Here is a 24,416-nt window from a genome sequence, read left to right on the forward strand (position 1 = left end):
CGATAACCTGTCTCCATCCTCCTGACATGAAAACAGCCTCAAAGCATCTGACAGCTTTTTTCCCCCCTCACTCTTCATGGTTTTCTGCAATGTATTAAGCTTCTGTGACTGAAAGTGTCTGAAATCCTGACTTCCCTCAAGACAACTGACCTAGACCCTTACTACTCTCAAGTGTGAGTGAATGGATGAATGAATGAATGAAGGACGGATAGATAAATGAAGCCCCATCTTACTGTCCTTGGTTGCTGGGCACCATGTTTACTCCAATATTATAAACATCTCAGGGGTCTCCCTCTGCAGCAAGTCAGGATGTGCAGTCACCAAGTAAGTATCTCGAGAGCAAACAGGCCTTGTCCAGTTTCCAGCTGTCATCTGTACTGGCCACCCCACAAGGCTCATGGGAACAGGGAGGTGACTCTCAGTGCTCCTCACACAACCCCCATGGAAGACAAGGCCAAGGGTACCATGGCTGGGTGGCCGGCAGAGGGAAAGCTGAGGCAAGGGCAGGAGAAGGCTGTGACCAGGGTGGCACAGGCTCTGATACTGCTCCAGGCAAACACGTTTGCTCAGCAGGGCCCAATGGCTTTGGAGAGAGTCTCCCATTTTCAACACAGTTGTCCTAGACGTCACCACAACCACAAATACTTTCTCCAAATTACCTTCTTGGCCACCCTGAAATGATTCCAATGGGTTACATAAAGCAGGAGCAAGGAAAGCCAGGTGAGAATTTTGTGGAGGCAACATTAAAGCAATGGGGGGAACCAAACATCACAATCCACCATGGTAATTCAGTGACAGCATGATCCACAAGCAGCAGCACTGCATGGCATGGCGGATGAGTGGAAGTTTGCTGGTAGAAGGTGATGGAGGACCACCACGGCTCCCGAGGTCACTTGCTACCAAAAGCCAAATCAGCCGCTTCCTCCCAACCTTCCTTGCTGGGGACCCTGGGAAAGCATGACACCCAACAGCAGCCCCCGCTGGGCTGGCGTGGACCCCCATCGGCACTGCTTGCCTCACCCCAAACCACCTGCATCCCACAGGGCAAGGGGTGGCAAAATGGATCCTGAGGACAAGAGCCTGCCCCATGGCTAAATGTCACAGGACAGCCCTGCAGCGAGACACGAGGTCCCGGTCATCAAAAGTCCAAGGCAAGGCGGGACCCCAGCTGGGTTCCAGGAGAAGCACCATAGCAGCTTTCCCTTGCTTTAAACATACCAGGCAGAGAATACTGAGGAGCACTGGCAACACAGAGGATTTCCATTTTTACTGTATTTCCTTCGGTGTATCATTTTCTAACATTACTTTCTCACTATTTTAAACCTATTTTTTGAAACTTTTTTAAAGGTCTGTTTTTGCCCCTTTTCATAATCACCATACAGGTAGATACCAAACACGACTGACCATGGCAACTAGGTGAGGAAACAGAGCACAAGTTTTTACTAAAACCTACATTAACATTAAAAAGGAAATTAAAAAGGAGCTCTACCTCACCCCTACCTGTCACTGCACCAAAACTGCTCTGCCCAGGCAACTTTTCACCAAAGCCAAGGACCCGTCAGCCCTGCCTTGTCTCATCTCTCGGACCCTGAGCAAATCCTGACATCCCTCCACACGCTCACCTTCTTCCTCTTGGAGCTCTTCAAGGCACAACCCGAGACCCTTTCCTTCTCTCACTCCACTTCTCCACTGCCTGAGCAGTCCCACCCCCAGGCAGCTCCACATCTGCATCTGGGGCCCAGGTGCCACCTCTGGACCCACCTGGCGGCACTTCTGCTTCTCAAAGGCACTGAGGGTGTCTAGGTACCACTGGCTGACTCCATCCCTCCCCACCCTCAGAGGTGGGGCAGGACCCTCGGAGCAGGCAAGCCCCCTTTTCCCTCACCTCCAAATAAACACATTCACACTAGCCCAGTTAGGCATGTCTTCTTTGGACCCTGATTTCAACCCCGAAATGGTGGACCTGAGCCCACCTCCTGGCCAACTTGTGACGGGCACTTTGTCTGAGTGTGCCCACATCCGGTCCCGTAACTTTTTATGCAGACTGACCATGTCTGACCTAACACAGTGCTGACCGGGCTCACGGATGGGGACCTGAGGCTTCATGGTGCCCAAGTTCTTCACCCTAAATATCTCGAGTTCTCCTCCGCCCACTTTGGTCTTCCTTTTCTCTGAGAGTATCTTCTAGGCCACTACCTTTGTCACTCTTGAAACACAACAGCCCCAGGAGGCAGATGACAACATCATGGCTCAGGTCTGACCCCAGAGGCCAAGCTCTGCAGGACTGTCTCCCCTGAGCCCCTCAAGTCCCCCGAGCCCCCACCAGCCTAAGCCATGGTCACGTTTCTCTGGCTGACCTTCCTGCTCTTGTCCAGAGCCTGCAACAATTATGTAGTTGAAATTGCATCACAGATACTGTTTTTTTTTTCGTTGAACACTTCTTCCTGTTGTTACATAATCTTCATAATGATCTTGTTTAACAGCCAAACGTCCCATTAATGCATCATTTCCTTGACCTTCTCCAACTGCTGGGCATCCCATTTCCTTCCGGGTTCCCCTACTGCAACCAATCTTGCAAAGATCATCTTCACACGTACGACTTCCTTCTCTCATTTTTCCCTCAGAAATAAATTCTCAGGTGTTAAACTCTGTCTTAAGGGTCCAAATACTTTTATGGCAACTGGTTCTGCCTCAGCTATTTTTCACTCCCACCTTACACTATGCAATGACCCCATCACGAAGGGGAGGAAGAAAGCAGGGTTGAATCTGATGTACCCTGCACAGGGTCCCCAAGAGGCGGGCCCACCTGTCTGGCAAACTGCCCTCAAATGTCGGAGCTGTTATCCTGCCCTTGTCATCTATCCCTTGACTCCACCAGCAGGGAAGGGAGAGAGAACCCAGTGCACACAACTCTCCAGGACCGGCACTGAGACCACTCTGCTCACAACTGCTGACCGCTTCCTTGCACAGAAATGGGAGAGAACTGGGCCCCCTGCCTGCTGGCTCTAACTCAGAGGCTGTTGGGAAGACAGGCAAGGATTAACGCGACTGTCACTCTACCTGGGGAGGGCTCTAACAGCCCTGAAGGGACACAATGGCACAGGGTTGGGGGTAGGGGGTGTGGATAGGAGCAAATATGGCATTAGCCTTGCTGAAACCTAGAGCAATTTTTACAGCCCAGTGGTGAGGTTACCAAGAGTGACTCTGAGATCTGCAAGGAGAACACAGCCAGAAGACAGAGCTGCCGTTTCCAAGGAGAAGGGCACCCTGCACACACTGAGAGGGAATGGCTGTCTCCAACATTAGGAAAACCTTGGATGCAGGAGCCAAAATCATTCAGACTGCACACTGAAACTGCCGCAGCCAACAAAGACAAGACACCAGAGTTCATTCACCAGCTATGTATTTACCAGGAAAATAAAAATGTATACGTGCTGAGGAGGAACTCAGGGAGCAGAGGGAGCTGGAGGGACTTACATTCAGGGTGCGGAAGGCAGGCGACAGACAAGCAAACAGGACAAGGTGACTGTACTGAAAGCTATGAAGAAAATAACCAATGTGACATGCTAGAGGAAGGCTTCCTCCAGAGCCTGGGCCAGGAGGGGTGGTCGCCTCAGCTTGGAGCCCCAGAGAGAACCTGGGGCAGCAAAGGGTCTGGAGCAGACTTCTGGCCCCACCCCACCTTCAGATCAGCTGGCTCATCGTGTACTCGTAAGGGGCTCCAAGCATGGCCTCCATGACACTCGAGCCAAGAGAACCATCCCAGCAGCCAGCTGCAAAGGCACTGATGCCATCTTGGACAAGGAGCCTGTGGCCTGCAGCCCAGATCCAAGCAGGACAGGGGTAGGGACTCTGCCCAAGAGTGTGCTGGAGCCAGCTCACACCAGCCCATGAGAGCCTGTGGTGAAGCTTTCAGGAATCTTGGGAGCCAGATGTTAAACACAGCCATTGTTAAAAATGCAATGGTAAGGTTGGGACTGACCACCTGAAGGCTGCTGTGGGCAGCTAGTTATCTCCTGCCTGGCAGCATTCTAAATTTTCTAGAAAAGTCACATAACTGGGTTTTTATAGAAAACCTCCATTTGTATTTCTGTAGCTAATTCCAGTTTTAAAAACACTGTACTAAGAAACGACACAAATCCTTGAGCTCTACCCAGCTCACAAACACCTCTATTTATACCTCAGGGTCAGGTACATGGTAGACACTAATAGCATTAAAACTGCACAAGCAGACCCATGTGCCAGGTGCTGTTCTAGACGTGTGAAGTGTATTAACTCATTTAATCTTCAAAACAACCTCGGGAGATAGGTATTATTACTTCCCCCGTTTTCTGTATAAGGGCAGTGACACTCCAAGATGTTAGGTAACTTGCCCAAGGCCGCACAGATAATAAGGCACGGAGCCAGGATCAGGTCCAGGCAGTCTGGCTCCAGAGTTGGTGCTTGTAAGCTTTGTTTAGTTCCTGAAAAAACAAAGGCACCAACATGCATAAGCAGACATAGTACCCAAGGAGCAGGAATGACTTATATTTCATTTGACGAAGATTCTGGTTGAAATAAGTATCACTTGAGATGTTCCTCTGAGCAGCAAGGATGGACACTACCTCTGCCTTACTTCTACTGCCATGTTCCTGAGGTCTGGGGTGACCTCTGTCCTAGTTAACTCGGCGTCCTATCCATTTTAGCGTGTGTCCTGGATTTTTCATCTTTTAAACAAAGTTTTAGAATTTTATTAAAAATAGTTTTTAAATGGAATTTTTATTGCTTTTTAATAAACCATTTGTGGTCAAAAATTGTTTAATGTAATTTACTTTTAGCACTCTCTTTTACTTCTCAAGGGCATCTTCATTTGGAGATATATGTATTTTTTAATTGATGTATAGTTGATTTAAAATGTTGTGTTAGTTTTAGGTATACAGCAAAGTGATTCAGTGTTTTTTATATATATATATATATAAAACAGCTGAGAAATTTACATATCATATGATATCACTTACATGTGGAATCTAAAAAAAAAAATGATGCAAATGAACTTATTTACAAAACAGAAAGAGACTCACAGACATAGAAAACAAACTTATGGTCACCAAAGGGGAAAGGGGAGGAGGGATAAATTAGGAGTTTGGGATTAATATAAACACACTACTATACATAAAATAGGTAAACAACAAGGACCTACTGTATAGCACAGGGAACTATACTCGATATCTTGTAATAACCTATAATGGAAAAGAATCTGAAAACGGATATATATATATACATATATATATATAACTGAACCACTTTGCTGTACACTTGAAACTAATACATTGTAAATTAACTATACTTCAATTTTTTAAAAAAGTATAACAGATTTTTTAACTTAAAGAAAATGCAATGACAGAAACTGTATACAATAAGTTATACTGAAAACAAAGGTGATGAAATACTCAAAACTCATCACTTCCTACTTATTTTCTCACATTTACTATTTTATCTAGGTTTCTGAGTTTATTCATTACTACTATATCTTCATGGTGAAAATGGTGTACTACTGAGGCATCTCTTCCCAACTCCATATTTGGTGACAGACATGTTAGTAGCTTGAAATCAGACATAGTGGAAGTATTTATACCATGGAAATTGGCGAACACTACAAATCAGGGCTTGATTTATTGTCGAGTTGGTGGCCTCTGTAGAGTCCTGGGCTGTATCCAGCTCAATGCCTGTTTTTGTAAAGAGTTTTAAAATTTCATTTTATGTATTTTTTATTGAGGTGGAATTCACATAACATAAAATCAACTATGTGAATATAAAGTTTTACTGGAATACAGCCACATTCATTTACAAATTGTCTATGGCTGCTTCTGTGCTATGCATAAAGGCAGAGTTGTGACAGAGACTGTATGGTCTATAAAGCTGAAAATATTTACTATCTGGCACTTTACAGAAATAGTTCACCAACCCCTGGGGTTTAGACTTAAGAAAATGTTGATTATGCAGATTAAACTTAAAAGTGTGTCATGCCTGTAGCTGTTACCTTAGGAATAGCACAAACGATGAGGAAATATTCTTCCAGTAATTGAGAACTCTCTTCTGATTCGCTAAGACATTACTTGACTCATTAACATAAAAATTATCAGTCAACATTCATGTCAGGACTACACTCATATGCTGATTATAGATACAAAAAGTTCAGCAAAAAACAAGGAAAGCAGTCTGTGAGAATCAACTGACTACATCAAATTGACAATAAAGTGTTGTGTTTCATTATTATTTGTAAATTGTCTGCTACCTATCCTTTCTCTATCAGTATAATTTATAAATTATGTGTGTATAGGCATACTTCTTTTTTCCTGGAGAGCCAGCTGTCAAACATTTATGGGCACACCACTAGAGTAAATTAGAGTTCTTCATTACTTCGAAGTGCTTGAAATAAAGTTTGAATGAAACTAAAATCCATTTGCATTACTGTAATTCAACATTACATATAAGTGAAAAGAGGAAAGAACCTGGATTCTTTAGATACCAACTATTATAAATTACGGTTTACTAAAAAAATGGTTCTAAGTTTTATCATCTCTGCATGCAAACTGAATTTCTCCATGGTGATTATTAACGTCAAGCAAAAACAAACAAAAAAGCCCACCTAACATAAAAAAGTTATGTTCATGGACACAGTGCTCCCTTTTATGAAAATCAATAATGTTACTTGGAAAGTAAACAGAAGTTCAATATTTAATACATTCCCTAACACTTTACTTTTCTCATAACTATACTGAAGAAATGTACTGCTCCTCCCCCCACTCCCACTTCTAGTTTCCCAGTGCCCTGCCTGGACGCCCTATTTCCTATGTGTGCCATGAACACACGTAGTCTGGAGGCAGGCAGTGTGACAGCAGGGAGGGGATGGGGCTCTTTACAGAAGTCTGAAGGAATCTGAGGTCACAGGTCTGGGGAGCAGACGTGCACAGTCATGAATGAGGGAGACGGAAGTATAAACTGAGATGAGAAAGGAAAGAAGGGTCCAAGTCACATAGCACCTGTAGATCATGACAATGAGGAGAGGGGATGTCTATTCTAATCACATGGGATCTTAAGTGAATGATGTGATCTGATATTGGTTTGGAAGGGGCAAGAGGGAAGTGTTGCAAGAGGGTGATGGCCAGGCTTGGACAAGAGATGGAGAAAAGATGATGAAGGGAGAATATACATTTTGGTAGTAGAGCCACCAGGACTTACAGATAGACTGGACATACTAAGGTGGAGAAAAGCAGGGAGCACGGATGATGCTGGGGCTTTAACAGGGCCACAGTTATGGCCGCACTGACTGCAATAAAAACTCAAGAGTCCTGCACAGGACTTCCCTGGTGGTGCACTGGTTAAGAATCTGCCTGCCAATGCAGGGAACACGGGTTCGAGCCCTGGTCTGGGAAGATGCCACATGACGTGGAGCAACTAAGCTTGTGCACCCCAACTACTGAGCCTGTGCTCTAGACAGGCGAGCCACAACTACTGAGCCCACGTGCCATAACTACTGAAGCCCACGCACCTAGAGACTGTGCTCCGCAACAGGAGAAGCCACCGCGATGAGAAGCCCGAGCACCACAACGAAGAGTAGCCCCTGCTTGCTGCAACTAGAGAAAGCCGCGTGCAGCAACAAAGACCCAACGCAGCCATTAATTAATTAATTAGAATAAAATAAATAAATAAAATTTTAAAAAGAGTCCTGCACATCTTCTCTGTCCTGGGAGGCTGGACCCCAGTGCTCTGAGAGCATGAAAAATACGACTGGGGGACTTGACTGGGGTAAAGAGTTGCACACCCCTGCTCTGAATCTCCCAGAAAGGCATGAGAGAGGAAATAATCCTCTCCTCTCCACTGGCTGCAGTACACAGTGGCCCCACGATCCACTCCACATCTGATTGCTCTCAATAGTTCGAGTGCTCTTCAGGCTAAATCAATCTACTTTTATTTTCATTTTTTTACTGTTTAATTGAAAAAACAATGGAGCACAGGAAAAACAAAAACCGTTCCTATTGCCCCAATACAAATGCTTCCCATTTTACCCCAAGTTCTAGTTTTTGTGCCTTTTCTAGTTGTGCAAGGCTGACAAAAAATGCTCCTTTTCTTCATCATGGCAAGGCTTGTCCATTTTTCTTCAGAGCCTGTAGGATCATTCTTCACAGTTCTACTCCATTTGACTCTGTAGATACACCATGTTTCCTAAGCCTCTCCCACGTCATTTAATTAATGATATTAAAAATTATTATTACATAACTATATTAACATTGTTATTAAAAATGACCATGTATCTGTAAATAAATTTCCAAGAGTAAAATGACCTGATCAAAGGACGTGACCATGGCTATGCCTCCTGCCACGTAAATATTTTCCAAAAGGGTGAAGTATGAAGTTGCTCCTGGGTCCTGGAGCAAGGTGCTGTGGGATGAGGTGGGTAGAGTGGCAGATGCTCTAGGAGATATAAAATAGCAACAGGACAGTTTAACGCCGTCTTGATTACCTGCCAACAACATTTTTCCCCCACATATTTGAATATGAGGTATATTTTCTGATTATTAATCACATCAACATTTCTCTGGTCTGGTGACGTCTCTGGGAGCTTGTGATTGTTAGTTCTGAGTAAGTTCTCCATACCAAAAGAACACTGCTTCCTAAAGGCGATTTCGTGCACACACACAAATCTGTATTTTGATCCCTCCCCTCCCCAGTCTGCAACCACAATACAGAGAGATTCGGAGAAGTTCAGGCAGGCTGTAAACCTGGTTGCGAGTTCCAACCCAAGCACCTCTTCCGAAGTGTGCCTTTCCTTCTACAACTGTGGGATTTTGTTCTACAACCAATTTCTTCCTGCTTCCCCCTAGGGAGCTTTCAGAAATGTGCAAAATTATGCAATGTTGTCTGGTAATTGCTCACACTAAAAGGAAGACTATCTTTGGCAAAAAATACCATCTGTGAAAACCACAGTTAAATATCTACAAACTCATCCAGGGGAGTAACTGCCTCCGCCCCCAACCCCCAAGAAAAGCAGGGAGGGGACTTATATGTGTTCAGTGTCTACGATGAACCCAGCAACTTCCCTTCAGGCATTATTTAACCCTTCAGTAGGGTAGAGCTTGTCTTCGCTTTATAGAGGACAGCAAGTCTGACAGATTGTCAGCAATATTTGATGTGATTTGTCCAAGGACAAACATCTCAGAAACAGAGCTATATAGATTTGAACTCCAAAACCCTTGCATATGAAATACTTTTCTTCCTCCCTCCCTCCTTTCTTTCCTTCCTTCCTTCCTTCCTCCCTCCCTCTCTCCCTCCCTCCCTTTCTTTCTGGCCATCCGTTTGTCTTTTTCATTTGGGGGGAGGCCCAGAGGATTTCGCATTCACCAACCTGTACTTAAGAAATGAGAAGAAGGGCTTCCCTGGTGGCGCAGTAGTTGAGAGTCCACCTGCCGATGCAGGGGACATGGGTTCGTGCCCCGGTCCGGGAGGATCCCGCGTGCCGCGGGGCGGCTGGGCCCGTGGGCCATGGCCGCTGAGCCTGCGTGTCCAGAGCCTGTGCTCCGCAACGGGAGAGGCCGCAGCAGTGAGAGGCCCACGTACCGCAAAAAAATAAAAATAAAAAAAAAATTTTAAAAAAAAAGAAATGAGAAGAAGCCTTTCTTCTCCATGAGACAAGACCTCGTGAATGGAGCTGACATGGCTCAGGGGGCCCAGAGATATCAGAGAAACCAGGCTGTGTGACAGGGGAGGGGTCAAGACTTGAGGGTCGCTGGGAGGGGACAGGGGCCGTACTCTGTACCCCCATGCTACCCAACTCCCCATGTGGAAAAACACAGCACAGGCCCCAGCTCTTACCCAAAGCACAAGCGATGAGGCCCTGGAAGCACGCTGTCCAATTCAGGTAGGCATTAAAATTAAATAGAAATTTTAAAGTGAATTCCTTGGTGTACCACCCACGCATTAGGTGCTCACTAGCCACATGTGGCTGTGGCTACCATACAGAACAGTGCAGACAGAGACCATCTCCATCAGCAGCAGTGCTCAGCCAGGAAGGAAAGAGCTCAGCAGGGATTTTCGCAGTCCCCTCTCCTCCCTGCACTGGGCACAGTGTTGCCTCCTAAGAAAAGTAAAGGCTCTGAGGTCAGCTGTGCGGTGGCCAGCTACTTACCCTGGCTAAACCTTAGACTCATCTATTAAATGGTATAATACCTGGCACAGAATGAGCATATGATGAGTTGCTCCTGTCCCCCTGCTTCTGTTATGGTCCAAAGATAAAGTCCTTACAAAGAGATAATCCTTATAAAGATGATGCCAAAAGACACTGAACACTTGATTTGTTAAGTAGGGTTGCTCATTAGATTGAATGAGATCCAGTCCCTCCATGCTGAACTCCACCTTCAGGTCTATTACCCACTAATAGGATTAAAATCCACCCTCTGCTCCTTCCAGCTGCAAGGCCTCAGGTAAGGACAACCCCCCTCACTCTTTTCCTCATCTTTAACAGAGAAACAGTATCAGCTCCCTCACCTAGGTGACTAAACCAAGCCAGACACTGCACCCGGCACCTAACATGCTCAGCCCCTTAGGATGACACCACTAGGTGATGGCACCAAGAGCCACATATCACAGATAAAGACACTGAGGCCCGGAGACACTAAGTGATTCACCCTGAGGCCACTCAGGTGGAAGCAACCAAGTAGGACCTGGAGCTGCTGCTCTCACAGAACAGCTGGGGTTCAGAGTTCAGAACCTTCTTTTAGGGGGACTCCAGGCCTGGGGGACTCTTTTAGGGGGAGTCCAGGTCTGGCCTGAAGGAGGGAGGAGGCATGTGCACACCAGAGAGGGGGGCTAGGCAAGTGCTGCAAAACCTGTAGCTGCCCACCTCCCCCGCTTCCTGAGTCCTGTCTCCAGCCCTTAGAATCTCGACTCCCTAAAACTGAGTGACACACACAGGACAGGCTCAATGCCTGAGTGCTGACCATGCCACTATGGCTCCAAGGGAACTGACGCACCACAGGAGGACTCCAAAGACCTGAGGTCTGGAGAGGGCCAAGCGGTCATCACAGGAGGGGGGCATCCTCCAGGGAACCAGCCATCCCAACCCCAATACTAGAAAGCCAAGCAGCTGCCCTGCCCAGTCCCCACTAAACTTGAACTCTTTCTTACCCCAAACCCAGCTTGGTCCTCCCAGGTTAGGCACTGCTTGCGCTTACCCACAGCTTGAAATCAGAGATGGATCCACAATAAACTGGTCATTGGCCCTAACAGAATGAACTATGCATCAGCAAAAGAATGGGGTGGGGCGGACACAGGCATGTCAGACAAGTTAAAGGTGGGCAAGATCAGACCAGGATGCCAGAACAGTCAGAAGACAGTGCTCCTGGGACAGCTGGCACTGGGCTTGTTGGGAAAGGCATGCTGGACCTGGAGCCCAGAGAGGCAGGTAGGAAGGGAAGGAAGGAGGGAGAATAGAGGGAGGGCAGGCCACCCAGGTGGGGGTGTAACAGTGGGTCAGGAGCTGATGAGCAGCTGAGTGCGGCTGCAGCAGGGGAGGAGAGAGGATGCCTGAGCCAGAGGTTATAGGGCATAATGTGCTCAGCTGACTCTCCTGGTTGCAAGTGACAGAAAAGCCAGTTCAAATGGGCTTCATCAAGAAAAGAAGCCATTGACTCACCTAGGGCCAGCTGGGCCCAGGCAACTTATTCCTCCCCATCCCTCTGGGCCAGTCTCACTCCTGAGCAGGCTGTCCCTAGGCAGCAGACCCTAGCAGCAACCTGCTCACATCCTTCCCCATTCAAGTCTCCTCCAACTATCCCAACAGAGCACTAAAACTTTCAGATGGGCACAGGTCCATCCCTGAACCAATCACTGTCCAGGAAGACGCAGCCCCATGATTGGCTAGACCCCAATCATTAAGCATCCCATGGGCATGGACCAGAGGGAGGGAGGAGGAAGTAGGGGATGGGAGCTGGGTGAGCTGCCCACCACCAAGTTTGTTTGCTACCATGCACACATCAACATCCAAGATGCTTCAGGCCAGGGACCACATCCTACTCTCAACAGCTTTCCTAAGCAGTGTATGTACATCCTCCTGAGAAAATTGAGGCTACAAACCTAACCTCTTCCAAAGCTACATGGTGAACAGCAGTCAAGATTCCAACTCAGTTCTGCTCAGCTCTAAAGCCCAAGTTTTCCACCCAGAGAAAGACTGTCTTCTTCACTATGTCACCTACAGAGCTCACATGTTACCCAGTCAGCCACATGGCCCCAACAGAGGGGGTGAAACATCCCAGTCTGTTTTTGGACACTCACTCTGGGGCCGGCACAGAGGCAAGACCAGGACACAGGAGACTGGCTGGGAAGCAGCTACATCTCCCTAGTGATCCTGCTTGTAGGAATGGGGCAACCAAGGGAGGTGGCCAGCTGAGCAGTGGATTGTGGCACCACCAACCAAAAGCACAGCATGCCGAGGGCAGCAGGCAGCTGGACTGCAAGGGCCCATGCACTGCTGGAAGCCATGGTGAGAATACCTGGGGAAAGTCTTAAAGGCCAGACAGGGGTCCCCAAAGCAAAGCCAAAATACTCAAGGGGAAGGAGGCACCGTGGGCATGAGGTTTGAAGAGAGCGGAAAGGCCAATGCAGTAAGGTACAGGGAGCCAGGGGACAATGGGAACCGCTCAGTGTTAGGCCTCAGGCTTGCTTCGTTCCCAAGGAGATGCATTCAGCACTGACCCTGAGGCAGGCCACTGAGGACAGCATGATGACCCAGAAAGACAGCCTGGAGTGACAAGCATAAGGGCATCCTCATGCACAACGTTGTTGGCTCATCTTACAAAGCAGATGATGCCACTTCCTATTTCCCCAACTTGAGGGAGCCCACCACCAACAGTACAGAAAACCATGCCCACTGTATGGTTGACACAGGAGCATCATCCCCAGGGCAACACGCAGGTTCCTGCTCCCCTAACTCTGAGTGGGGCTGATAAGCAGGTTCACCAGAAACCCTGACAGTCCCCACCTACCCGCCCCAGACCTCACTGTTTTTGTCCTGCCACATGGGAGGGCTACAGCAGTCTAGCGACACCTACAGCTTCTGTCTGCACAACAGACCCTGCTCCTTCTGCAAGCTCCTCCCTGACTTCTTGAGGGCACTGCCATTTTCTTACAAAGCCCCCTTCACCCCACCCCCAAGCCAAGCTGGAGTGATTCTCCAGGAGTTTTCAAACTGGAAGCAAGTCAGTGAATCCATTTTTGATTATGTCCTAGCTTTCAAGAGTTCAAATCCCAGAGCTGCTACATTTCCCGCCATGTGGAAGAAGTCTGTCCACAAGCCATACAGACACACACAATGCTGAGGACAAAAAAAAAGAACAGTTTCCCTCTCAGTTCTCCCACTCCAATTTCAATCCCAAACAGTATTTTGACTCAGTGGTGAGAGGAGAAAGGTTACAAGCGAATGCAGGATGAGCTCACAACACCTGGGAGGGTGATACTTTTGCCCTTTGGTGAGAAGTGAGGCTCCTGCACTCAGTGGAAGCTTTGGCCTGTTGACCAACCTTCAAAGGGAGAACTTTAAATGCTTAAGAATAAGAAGCTCCTTTAAAATATAAGTGAAAGTGAAATAACCATTCACAAACCTCCTCGCTCCCAGACACGCCTAAAATGTAACATGTGGCCCACATCTGCCACTGCCAGGCTGCCAGCATCCAGCAAAGGGGGAGCAGACATCACCAATTTCGGGTGCTTGCCTAGAGCCCCTCAGATTGGAAGGGAAAAATGGAGGGACACGAAAGATCACCTGACCCAATGCATTTCAGTTAACCTAAGGGAAAGAAATGCAGGTACCAGTTTCTGGTAAGCGGGGGGGGGTGCGGGGGGAGGACAACAATGACGACGACGGGATGGGGGGTACAGACAAGAGGAAATGGGCAAGACAATCAGCTCGGACCAGACCTCCGAGTAATCAGCCATACCTCTGAGCCCGGGAGAACAGAAGTCTGGAGAACTCGGCTCCTGCCTGGGTCACAGGCACGGTCTCCTTCTACCCAGGCTCATCCAGGCAGTTACTGCAGCATCAGGAAAGGTGATGGGGACAGGAGAATCAGCAGTGCTATGGTGAGGCTCTCCTGGACTCCTAAAGGGCTCCTTAGCCCAGGACAGGGTCAGAAGCTGCAACCTAGCACCTGCACTAAGACAAGGTACCCAAGTGAGACTACAGGCAAATCAGAGTCTGCAGTTCAATCAGGAGTGGGTACTTAGAACCCTGGCTGTGATCTGACGCCATCCAAACAATCCCGTTGCTTACGCCAGACCTCATATTTCAGTTACATCCATTCTGTCATCTGGACCCAAGTCTCCCAGGCCTAGCATGACACCCACCTATTTGAAGGCGCCCAACTATTTGAAGGCGCTATCATATCTAAGAGGTGACTAAACCAGCACTCACTCAGGGATCACCGCCAGCCCACTCCCCATCCCATTCTCCCATTAACAGGACCTAATGTTTCTTGGGGGCACCCCCTCCACTCTGGGTCAGTCTGGATGGAACTAACACCATGCCAAGATTCAGGGGTGAACCAACGAACACAGCCTATTTCAATCAAAGTCCAGAGAAGGCACCGGGAAATGTCTGCTGGGCCTTCTGGGTAAGACGTGACTTCTCTTTCTGCCCCTGGATAATGGTCAGTGAGGGTGAATCCCAAAGCTGCAGGGGCTGGGGAGAAGACATCCACTATGCAAAGGCAACACAACAAAAAGCAAAACAGAGAGAGGGAGTAAAGCCAGGTTGTCACCTGAGAAGAGACCCATTTCTGGGCCTTTAAGTAACACAAGCCAATGAGCCCCTCTGCGTTTAAGCTCCTGTCATGAGTGCAGTGCCACCCTCCCTCTGGAGAAAAGGGGTTAAAAGAATTAGTAAAGGTGCTCTGCCTGCAACTATCTAACTGAACACTTGAAGGAAACAATGTGAAACAATGAGCAGAAAGGGTAAACTCTTCCTAGTTTATATACCTACACGTCAGTGTCATTCACCCCCCCCCCACCCTCGCAGCTCTAAAAAGCTAGCTTGCCAACTATTTGCCTGGCACAGATGCAAGGTGCACCAAGGGGTAAAAAAAAGTTGGGAAGTGTTTACTGGAAGTGGCTTTCAGGAGAACTGGCTTCAAGAAGGAGGACACAGGTAGCTATCTTGGGGATCACCCAGGGGAAAGCGGACGTGGCCACCACCCCACGATCCAACCCAAGCTAGGCCAGGGACCTGATGGAAAGAGGGGTCAAGAGAGCTAAGGTGGAATAGGGGAGGCGGGAATATCCAAGTAAGGCATCGAGGGGACAAGGAGAACCAGCCCCCAGGTGTGTGCAAGCAGAGCTGCAGCCAGCTTGGGGGGCCAGGTGCCATGCGGAGCCAAATCTGACCGGACTGTGGGTAAGGGAAGGAGCTGAAGGTACAAGCAGGACAGCGGGGCCACCGGCACCTGGAGGAGGGCTGCCAGGCCACCAATGGCCTCTCGGTGAGAGCCACGGTCACGTGCAGCTGAGTTCTCCGTCAGTAACTCACCTGACTGCTGACGTTTGCACCACAGAACCCCCCATCACAGAGCCAAGGCCAGCCACCTACAAAATCACTTTGTGCACACAGTGGACAAGTGACTAGAGTCTCCACAGCAGCCATGAGGCTGACCCACCACAGGGTGTGGCCTGGAGAAAGCATCACCCATTTTTTGGCCCTTGACGAATGAAACTCGGGAGAGGGGGGTGTCCAGGAAGGGTTTGATTTGTCACATGACCAAAAAAGGACACAGGATCCCAAGGTAGCATTTGAACAGTGTCTCCAGGGATCACAGACAGCCAGGGAATCTAAGATCAAGAGCCACCTTCTCTGTCAGGGGTGAAAAATGCCAGCCAAGAAACAAAAAGGAAAAAACACTTCACACCTTATCCTCAGCCAGTTCAAGAGAAAGCAGAAAGTATTTCAGGTACAACTTTCCTCTGGGACAAGCATAAAAACGTTGCACAGATGAATCCAGCATAAGGATCCAAATCCAGGCAGCAGAGTGGAATGTCTGCCTTGTAATCCACTGCCCTCTCTCGAGTGACATGGGAGGCAGCAGCAGGTGGCTAAGGACTGGGTGGGTAGGTTCCAACCCTAGTGTCATCCCTTCTAGCTGTGTGTCCACTGAGCCTCAGTTTCTGCACTGGTACCTGCCTCCCTGGGTTGCTGTACAGATTAAAGGTGAAAAGTGCTGGCACCTCATACCTGCTCAGTAAGCGCTGACAGCCAATTCTGAAGACCAGCCCTTTTCACGGAAGATCAACAAGCATCTGAGCACCCACTTGCTGAAGAAGTTCTGGATACCTGGGGAGTAACTCATGCTCTGCCAGCAAGGAGCTTGCAATCCCATAGAAAACGTGTTCAACAAGACCTATACTCAGCAGGAATGTAGGATTTTTAAGTTAGGTACAGTGCCAGAAGGAGACTGTCTTTGATTAAAGCAGGAAAGGTTTCTGGAAAAGGGAGAGCAGTAGGGACAACAGGAGGCCCCAACCAGAGGCAGTACAAAGGGTTCGATCCTAGGTGTCACACACATACAAGTAAAGTCGGCTTCCAGGTTTAAGTAGATGCTGTTCTGACAACAAGCTATAACTTCATTTCAAAACATTACTGGATTAGGAGTAGCTTCTGTCCTTGAGTTTTCTCCAAAAACAAAAACAAGAAAACAGCTACTCAAAGTACACCTGCCATTATGTGGAAGTTCCTGAATGTTTCTGATCATAAAAATGGACCCTAACACCCAAAAAGGTTAGGACCCACTAGGCTAGAAGATTTTAAGGGGGGAAAGGTGGTAGGATGTGGGAAGGAAATAGAAATGCAAAACTTAACGTTTAAAAACACTTCACATTTAAGGTTAACCTCAGAAGATGCACTGGAGTTCAACTTTCATGCTGGGCACTGCTTATGCAGGAGGTGGGACACTGTTGTTAAGCCCATCGGCTTCTGAGCCAACCAGCACTGGGTTTGGGCCCAGAGCTTTCCCATATCCACCTCTGTGACACTGGACAGATCACTTAACCTCTGCTCTCCCCTAAAATGAAGATGGAGCATCCACTTGCAAGAGTGGTTCAGAGAACCACCAAGGATGCAAAGCACTCTACACAATACCTGGCATATAGTAAGTGCTCAGTAAACAGCAGCTCTTCATTTTACAGCCTCCAATGGATGAATCCAGGAAACTCTGTTGCAGTCCCAGGAGCACTGGAAGGCTTTTAACCCCACCTGCCTGGAAGTGGCACATCACCTGACACGACTCTTCTTTTTAGCAGCCTCCATATACAATCACAGAACCTCCAGGAACTCACAGGTCAAGAATCTGAGGGCCCAGATAGAGGGCCCAGTCCTGCCTGCACGCCCACCTGGCATGGTGGCCCTGGACTCTTGAGCCAGCTCTGACGATAATCAAGAGCTCCCCTGAGTGCAACAGCACCTACCTCCCAGGAACTCCTGCCTTCCAAGTCCTAGGTTTGCCTCCGGAAGCCACACAGAGCCTACCTAACTCCAGTACTGGAAACGAGCCCCAGGCCCTTCACAGAGCCTGACACCTGCCCCCTTCCCATCCCATTGCTGAGAGGGCAAACTGTTCAAGGATTTGCTACCAACTCCTCCAAACTCTCCATTCCCCTCAGGTCAGAGACAAACCAAGAACTGACTTCCTTTTCCTTCTGAAAACTCAAATGATGGAAAAAAATGATGATTCTAGAAAGCCATTTCATGCTCTTAAGAATTCTGAACTATCTTCGAATAAGACACATGAACTGTTCCACTTGGATCTAAGAGCTGTAGCCCTGTAAGGCTGCCGCACCCCAGACTATCCGTGTGCACGCTCTATGCCTGCTCCAGGTCCCTGGAGGGTTGCAGCTGGGCACCCCCAGGTCTGCACTCTCCATATCCAGCACCATAAATGCTTGCTAGAAATGTTTATTCAACTGCTGAGCCACCTTTTCCAGTTTTACCATATTTCTCCATAAACAGTGTGCATCAGTTGGTGATTGAAATGTAAGTGTAGGGCTTCCCTGTAGGCGCAGTGGTTGAGAGCCCGCCTGATGATGCAGGGGACATGGGTTCGTGCCCCGGTCCGGGAAGATCCCACATGCCGCGGAGCAGCTAGGCCCGTGAGCCATGGCCGCTGAGCCTGCGCTCCGCAACGGGAGAGGCCACAACAGTGAGAGGCCCGCGTACCACAAAAAAAAAAAAAAAAAAGAAAGAAAGAAAGAAAGAAATGTAAGCGTACTGCCTCCCAAGACCTGGAATTCATTCAGGGAGTACTTTTAAACACAGCATGTGGAATATTGGTTGGCCCTCCTTATTCAGGAAATGCTCTCCAGTTCATGGAATCCCTGTGTCAATACTTGTTCAGCGCTACTCATGTGCCTGGAGAGTGAAAAGGAGCAGTTTGAGAAGGGGCTCTGAGCATGGGCACTCACAAGGCTGGACTGAAAATGCGCTGCCTACGCAGCCGGCCACTGAGCCACAAACTCAGTCACCCAATCTGACAACCAGCTAGTGGGACCCACAGGGACCAGGCGGACTCAGGCCAGAGCCACCACCAGGAATAAAAAGGAAAAGCACAACTTCTACTGAGAGACACAGCCCCCAGCTTCCAGAAGGTGGTTTACAGTGGGGGGGGGGGGAGGGCAGGAGACCCCCTGAGGCAGTCACCTAGAGGTTGGGCTGGGTTAAATCAGTTCTGGATGAACCAGAACTCCATCTGAGAAGACACTCACATGGACACCAAAACTGAGGCAAAGTAAATACAGCTCTCCTCCTTCACCTAACTCCACGCTTGGCACCCCTGAGGGCATGTCCTACCACACGAAGCTGCATCATGAGCCCGGGTGACCATGGTGCCTGTTTATATCTGTATCAGGACAAAAACCCCTTCCCATAAGCTGATCTTGGACTGTCCTCCTAGGCCTCTGTGACCTCCAGCCAGGACAACATACCCTGACAAGAGCCTCCTCTGAGGACCTCCATGAAGACCGAATGTAAAGTCCACCTTCTTCTGAGGGAGAGAGTGAATCACAACAAGGTCTTACACCTGCTTCACAACCAACACTGTTACCTGCCTACTTCCCAAAGTCATAAAATGCCACACTGCTGTCCTCACACGTCCTGGCCACGACGTAAAAGAGCAAAGACAGGAAGGTTACTGAATGTGGGCAACCACTGTGATCAGGAAGAGTCCACATGCTTAGATTTCATATCTTCTAATATACTAATGAGAATCAGAACTAATAGTCTTCCATTTTAGAACTTATAAGATTCCTATTTTCTGCAGGATCAATGGCATTTTAAATTAACATCAAAAGTGCTGTAATCTTGAAGCAGAAAAGGAAGCTGGAACACAAGACTCATGAAAAGTTCCACATCAGCTAGCAGTTGCCACACCACAGTGTGGTCTGGCCCAGGATTCTGTGTCCCTGACAGAAACCTTAAGATGTTTCCGGGACAGGCTGTCTAATGTCATCAACCTGTAAGATCTATCACAGGTAAATCGAACCCAAGTTGTCATCTCATATAAACTTGTGTGGGAGAGAAGAGACTCCCACATCTTTTCTTACCAGCTCAAGGACGCTGCCTTCTTGGCCTCTTCTGAAGCTGCCTCTCCATGTTTGAGAGCAGTATGGTGGCGTTTAACGTTGGAAGCACTATCGCTTAATGACTTTGGCTAAGTCCCTCCCTAACTTTAGGGCAGTCACCTCACATTAAGTCAGTAGGAAACAAAGGCATCTTGTCCTCTCCTGGCCATGGGAGACACTCACTAAACAGTACTGTCATGATGTCTGCTTCTGCACCTGCAGAAAGGGGAGACTGGCTATTCACTCCACCTCCCTTTATAGGCTGTTGGGAGAAAGCAGGATACTCTGCTGCACAAAGTCAGGTAAAGCATACATCTCTGTAGAAGTGTGTTGGTGTCTGTTATTCAGAAAATTCACACAATGTACCGTGCATTAAAAGAAGAAACTTCTAGAACAACAATTCATGTTAGCCTCTGCTGCACCTTCCAGAATCTGAACCTGTATCTGGAAGGAGCTTTTGGGGCAAATACACCAGTTCCCAATCCCACTTTGCAGATGAGGAACCTGCAGTCCAGTGAAGCTAAGTGGTATCTTAACCTTCAAATTCCTAGGTGGGAAAATTATCCTTCCCGTGTCTCTCTCTGCAGAGGCCCCTTGTTCACCTCCCCTTGGCACCTGAAGTCTGCAGAACAGTGAAGAAGAAAAGTAGTTCCTGAGGTTTCCTGCTGGACAGCCCAAGAAGGAGTCTAGGGTTCAGTCAGTTTAACCAGCACTTAGAAAGTACACCTAAGGCTTCTGCTCTAGACAGAGAAGACAAAGCCCGAACTCTGGAGAAACAATGAGTGTCCGATACAAACGGGAAACTAATCATTTGCTGATGAGATTATGCTTGGGTGGACTGACTCTGATTTCTGGGCAGGAGTAAGACAGTCCTCAACTTTATCCATAACAAAACAAGATTAAGATGGAACAAAGGCAGAGTGCACTTAAGAAAGATTTTCAACGCTCTGGGCTGCCATACACAAGAAGAGTAAGGCTTCGACTGTTCTGAAAAACCGTTAGTTGCTTTTTGAAAAGGAATGTACAGAATTTACTTTATTACTGAGTTGAGAGAAATTATTAACGCAGAGCCTGATGCTATAGATATTCAAATACTCCAGAGGCTAGAATATAGAGCAAAGGAACAACTTTCCTCTTAAGAACTCCTTTGTCAGGGAGATGGTCAGAAAGTGTTACTTTGTTATTTCCCTAAGTTTTCAGATACCTGTGGATATTAGGTCAGCTGCCTGACATTGAGTTTTCCAGCAAAAGCTAAGTTTGTTAGCATACTTGCATGCCCATAAAGGTAAGCATTACATGACACAATTCTCTGTCGCTTCTCTCAGAAGAGGTTTAATTTTAGTGTTGGCTCTTCAACACTGTCCCCATTTTTATTTTCCAGGAGCACCTTAAATATGTGTCAACTAACTATACAGAAGTGGAGTTCCTACTTGAGCAAGCCAGAAGAGAAGAACAGCTGTGTGCTGGCACCGCCTGGTTGGAGCCACCTAGCTCTCACCTGAGCCCAGGTCAATCAAGAGAAACTGCAGAAATAAGGTCACACCATCTCTGCCAGCAACCTATCCCTCCACAGCTCTGAGTTTCTATATGGGGTTTGCTCCAAGCCACATGCCTGTCAAACGGCTTATAACAATACTCAGGGATGTCACTGACAACAGCAGCATTTAAAGGTGGCACTTTCTCCCCACTCATATTCAGAGACAATTTCCCAATTTCATCCACCACACTTATATTAGTAGGACTCTACACACACCTATCACAAGAGTCCACCCAAATAAGCCACGTGAAATGTGCATTCCATGACACGTCACACAACCGTGGGCTTGGCCTCTCTTCCTCCTGTACTCCTAGGAACCCTTTAGATTAGGGCCTTACACAACACTGGAACCCCTGAGGTCACTGCCCCACCTAATCTACAACATGGTGACTGCCCGTTAAAGCGCCTCCTGATCCCAAAGCTTTCCAAGGTGGCGTTAAGGATCAGTGCTAATATCTCAGCAACCTTTCAGACTCTCCGGAAGGCAAACAAGCACATGGAATTCAAGAAATTACACTCTGACTGATGCAAAAGTCACCAAGGCTATATATTTCAAGTCACTTGTTTTATCCTCTAATATTTCAGTCTTGGGAATTGCTGCAGCACCCGTTTCTGCAAAAATTCTGCAAGGTTTTTATATAGCTTGTGCCTACTCCACCCCCAAAGTCATAACAAAAATGTATACAATATTTCTTAAAGACAATTACCACCAAATCTATCTTAATGGGGTCTGAAGACCAGGAATGACAGAATTACTTATGATACAGAAATCAGAGTCTTACAAAAATAACTATTTCTGCCAGAATTGTACAATCCAACATGAATTATTCCCAAAATGCTAGGCTAAAGCCTACTGCTAAAAGTAATCAGCCAAACTCATGTAAAGGAAAAGCAAAAGCCCCCATAGTGACAGAAACCTAAGTTACCTAGCCAAGCCCAAGATGGTTTATTTCTTCCATCCCCAGCACATTAAAAAGTGGTTTCAATGGCCACTTCTTGGTCTCCCAGGAAATGCAGGGGCTCACTTCATACCTGGATGCTACTACATCTTCCCATTGCTCCACTGCTCCTGCCACAGGGGGAAATGACCCCTATGGCCGTAAACCACTCATAAAAAATATGAGAACACGATGAGTCTTTCCCTACACACACGGAGGGGGGCAGGGGAGATCCCTCCACAAACAGTAGCCTCCGTGGAGGAGCACCTGAGAAAGCGACACCCTGGGGTTAACCCTGATGGCCTAGGTCACAAACCAACAGGCTAGGACCCCAGGTAGGGCGTAGACAGCCGACGGAGGGCTCTGGGTGGAATGGGAGAGCAAACAATCACCTTTAATTCACTACCAAAAAGCAGGGCTCTGGCTTGGTCTGAGACGTAATGAGTACTTAGGCCCAGAAAGGTAACAGAAAGAATCCCACTCTCCACAAGATCATCTTCCGTCGGCAGGGACCCCAAGAGAGACCCGGCAAAGGCATGTCCACTCTCAGAACCAAAAGGGACTCTCCGAGTGCCCTGGGCAGCTGGCTAGGTGCAAAGCAGGCCAGGGGGGTTCCCTCCGAAGCCAGGAAGGTGCTTCCAGACGGGAGGAAAGAGAAAGAGGACTTCCCTGATCACCCAGAAGACCAAGACACCGCCGGCACCGGCTTCCCCGAGTCATACCCCGGACACCAGTTGCTCCACAGCCTTCCCCCCTCCCCTCCCCCGCGCCGGGAGGGCTTCCCGGGGGTCGCGGGTCCCCCGGGAAGGGCGAGGCGGGGGAGCTCCGTCAGGAGCAGCAAGGGTCGTAGAGCTGGAGCGGGAGAGGAGAAAAAGCTCTGATCTCAGCTCCCATCTGCTCCCTCCGCCCAGGCCGCACGAAAGCCTCGGCCTCACGTACCGAGCGCCGCCGGGCTGCCCGACCAGCCCCCGGCCCGGGCCTGGGGGGCGAGAGGCCGGGATGGCAGCGGCCCTCGGGGGCAGGTGGGTGGCCGGTGGGTCCCCCGGAGCCCTGCGGGGGAGGGGCACTATGGAGGGGGAGGGTCCCGGGCCCACGCGGCCTCCACCTCAGCCCATGCGGTGAACACTTACGTTGCTCTGGGGGTCGATGGCCTGCAGCAGCCGGTCCCTGATCTGCTGCGGAGACGGCGGAGCCGCTGTCATTGCCTGGGCGAGGCGGGGGGGAGCGGCCGGGCCAGCGGGCGGGCGGGCTGAGGCGGCGGACGGGGGTCACTCACTCGTCGGCCTCCGGGAGCGGAGCCTCATGTTCCCCGCGGCACCGGGGGAAGTGGGGGCGCGCGGGGTGGCGGAGAGGGGAGCCGGGGCCGGGGCTCAGGCCCGGGGCGCCGCCGCCACCAGAGGAGGAGGAGGAGCCGCCGGAGCCGTCGCCGCTGCTGCCGCCGCTTCGAGAACCAAACTCCAGTGAGCAGCCCCCGCGCGGAGCACTCTGGGTAACCCGCGCCGCACGCAGCGTCGGCACCACACTGAGGAGGTTGGGAGATGGGGCGGTCTGAGACGCCAAACTTGGGCGGGGCCACACGCGGGTCACGCCCCCTCGTTTCTTACGCATGCGCGCGCAGGCGCATTGTTCCCTCCCGGTCAAAGGTGACGTTGGGAGGCGGTTGGGCAGGGCAACGGCCACCGCCTGGAGGCCCCGCCCCCACCCAAGCTGGGCGGGGGCCGAGGTTTCCGACGGAAACGGTCGATACGCGCCGAGTCCTTGAACCCGGGCGCTGTGGGTGGCCGCCTGAGGGCAGCGGGGCGGAGAGGACAGCGGAAGGACCCCTCCTAGGGCAGAAAAGCTTTCCCCATTCTGACGGAGGTGACGGGAGTCGCAGGTGGGAGGAGCTGCCAAGTTTTCTGAGCCCGGGGGTCCTCCTCAGCCTCTCTTATCTGCGTTCCTGGGGGTCAGTAGGCAGACGTCCACGTTGTAATTCCGTGCGCGGGTCAACTGAGGAGCCGAGGAACGCTGCCGCCCCCGCCCCTCCAGAGGTCGTGGATGCGAACCCGGGGTCGGCAGCGCCGAGGGCCAGGATCCCCAAAGCATGAGACTGCAAAGTGCCTCACGGAGGAGCCGCTACCCCAAGCTGGGAAAGCCCCAAACCATGAGCTGACACCAACGTTGCAAACCTGTGTCCACGCCAGGGTTTCTCAACCTGGGCACCAGTAACATTTGGGGCCGGATCACTGTTGTTGCAGGGCCTGTCCTGTGCATTGCAGGATGTTCAGCAGCATCCCTGGTTTCTACCCACTAGATGCCAGTAGCACCCTTTC

At 49.3% G+C, this 24,416-nt stretch overlaps 1 protein-coding gene across 1 annotated transcript in view; it reads right to left on the minus strand.

Moving 5' to 3' along the window:
- Positions 1-23,602, minus strand: part of MED26 (mediator complex subunit 26) — a 39,301-nt gene extending 15,699 nt beyond the window's left edge. The window contains exon 1 of the mRNA XM_067733116.1: positions 23,235-23,602. Within this exon, the coding sequence (XP_067589217.1) occupies positions 23,235-23,306 (72 nt within the window). The 5' untranslated portion in view covers positions 23,307-23,602. The remainder of the gene's footprint in view (positions 1-23,234) is intronic.
- Positions 23,603-24,416: the final 814 nt, after the last annotated feature.

The sequence above is a fragment of the Pseudorca crassidens genome, chromosome 3 (assembly GCF_039906515.1).
Source record: "Pseudorca crassidens isolate mPseCra1 chromosome 3, mPseCra1.hap1, whole genome shotgun sequence".
NCBI lineage: Eukaryota > Metazoa > Chordata > Mammalia > Artiodactyla > Delphinidae > Pseudorca > Pseudorca crassidens.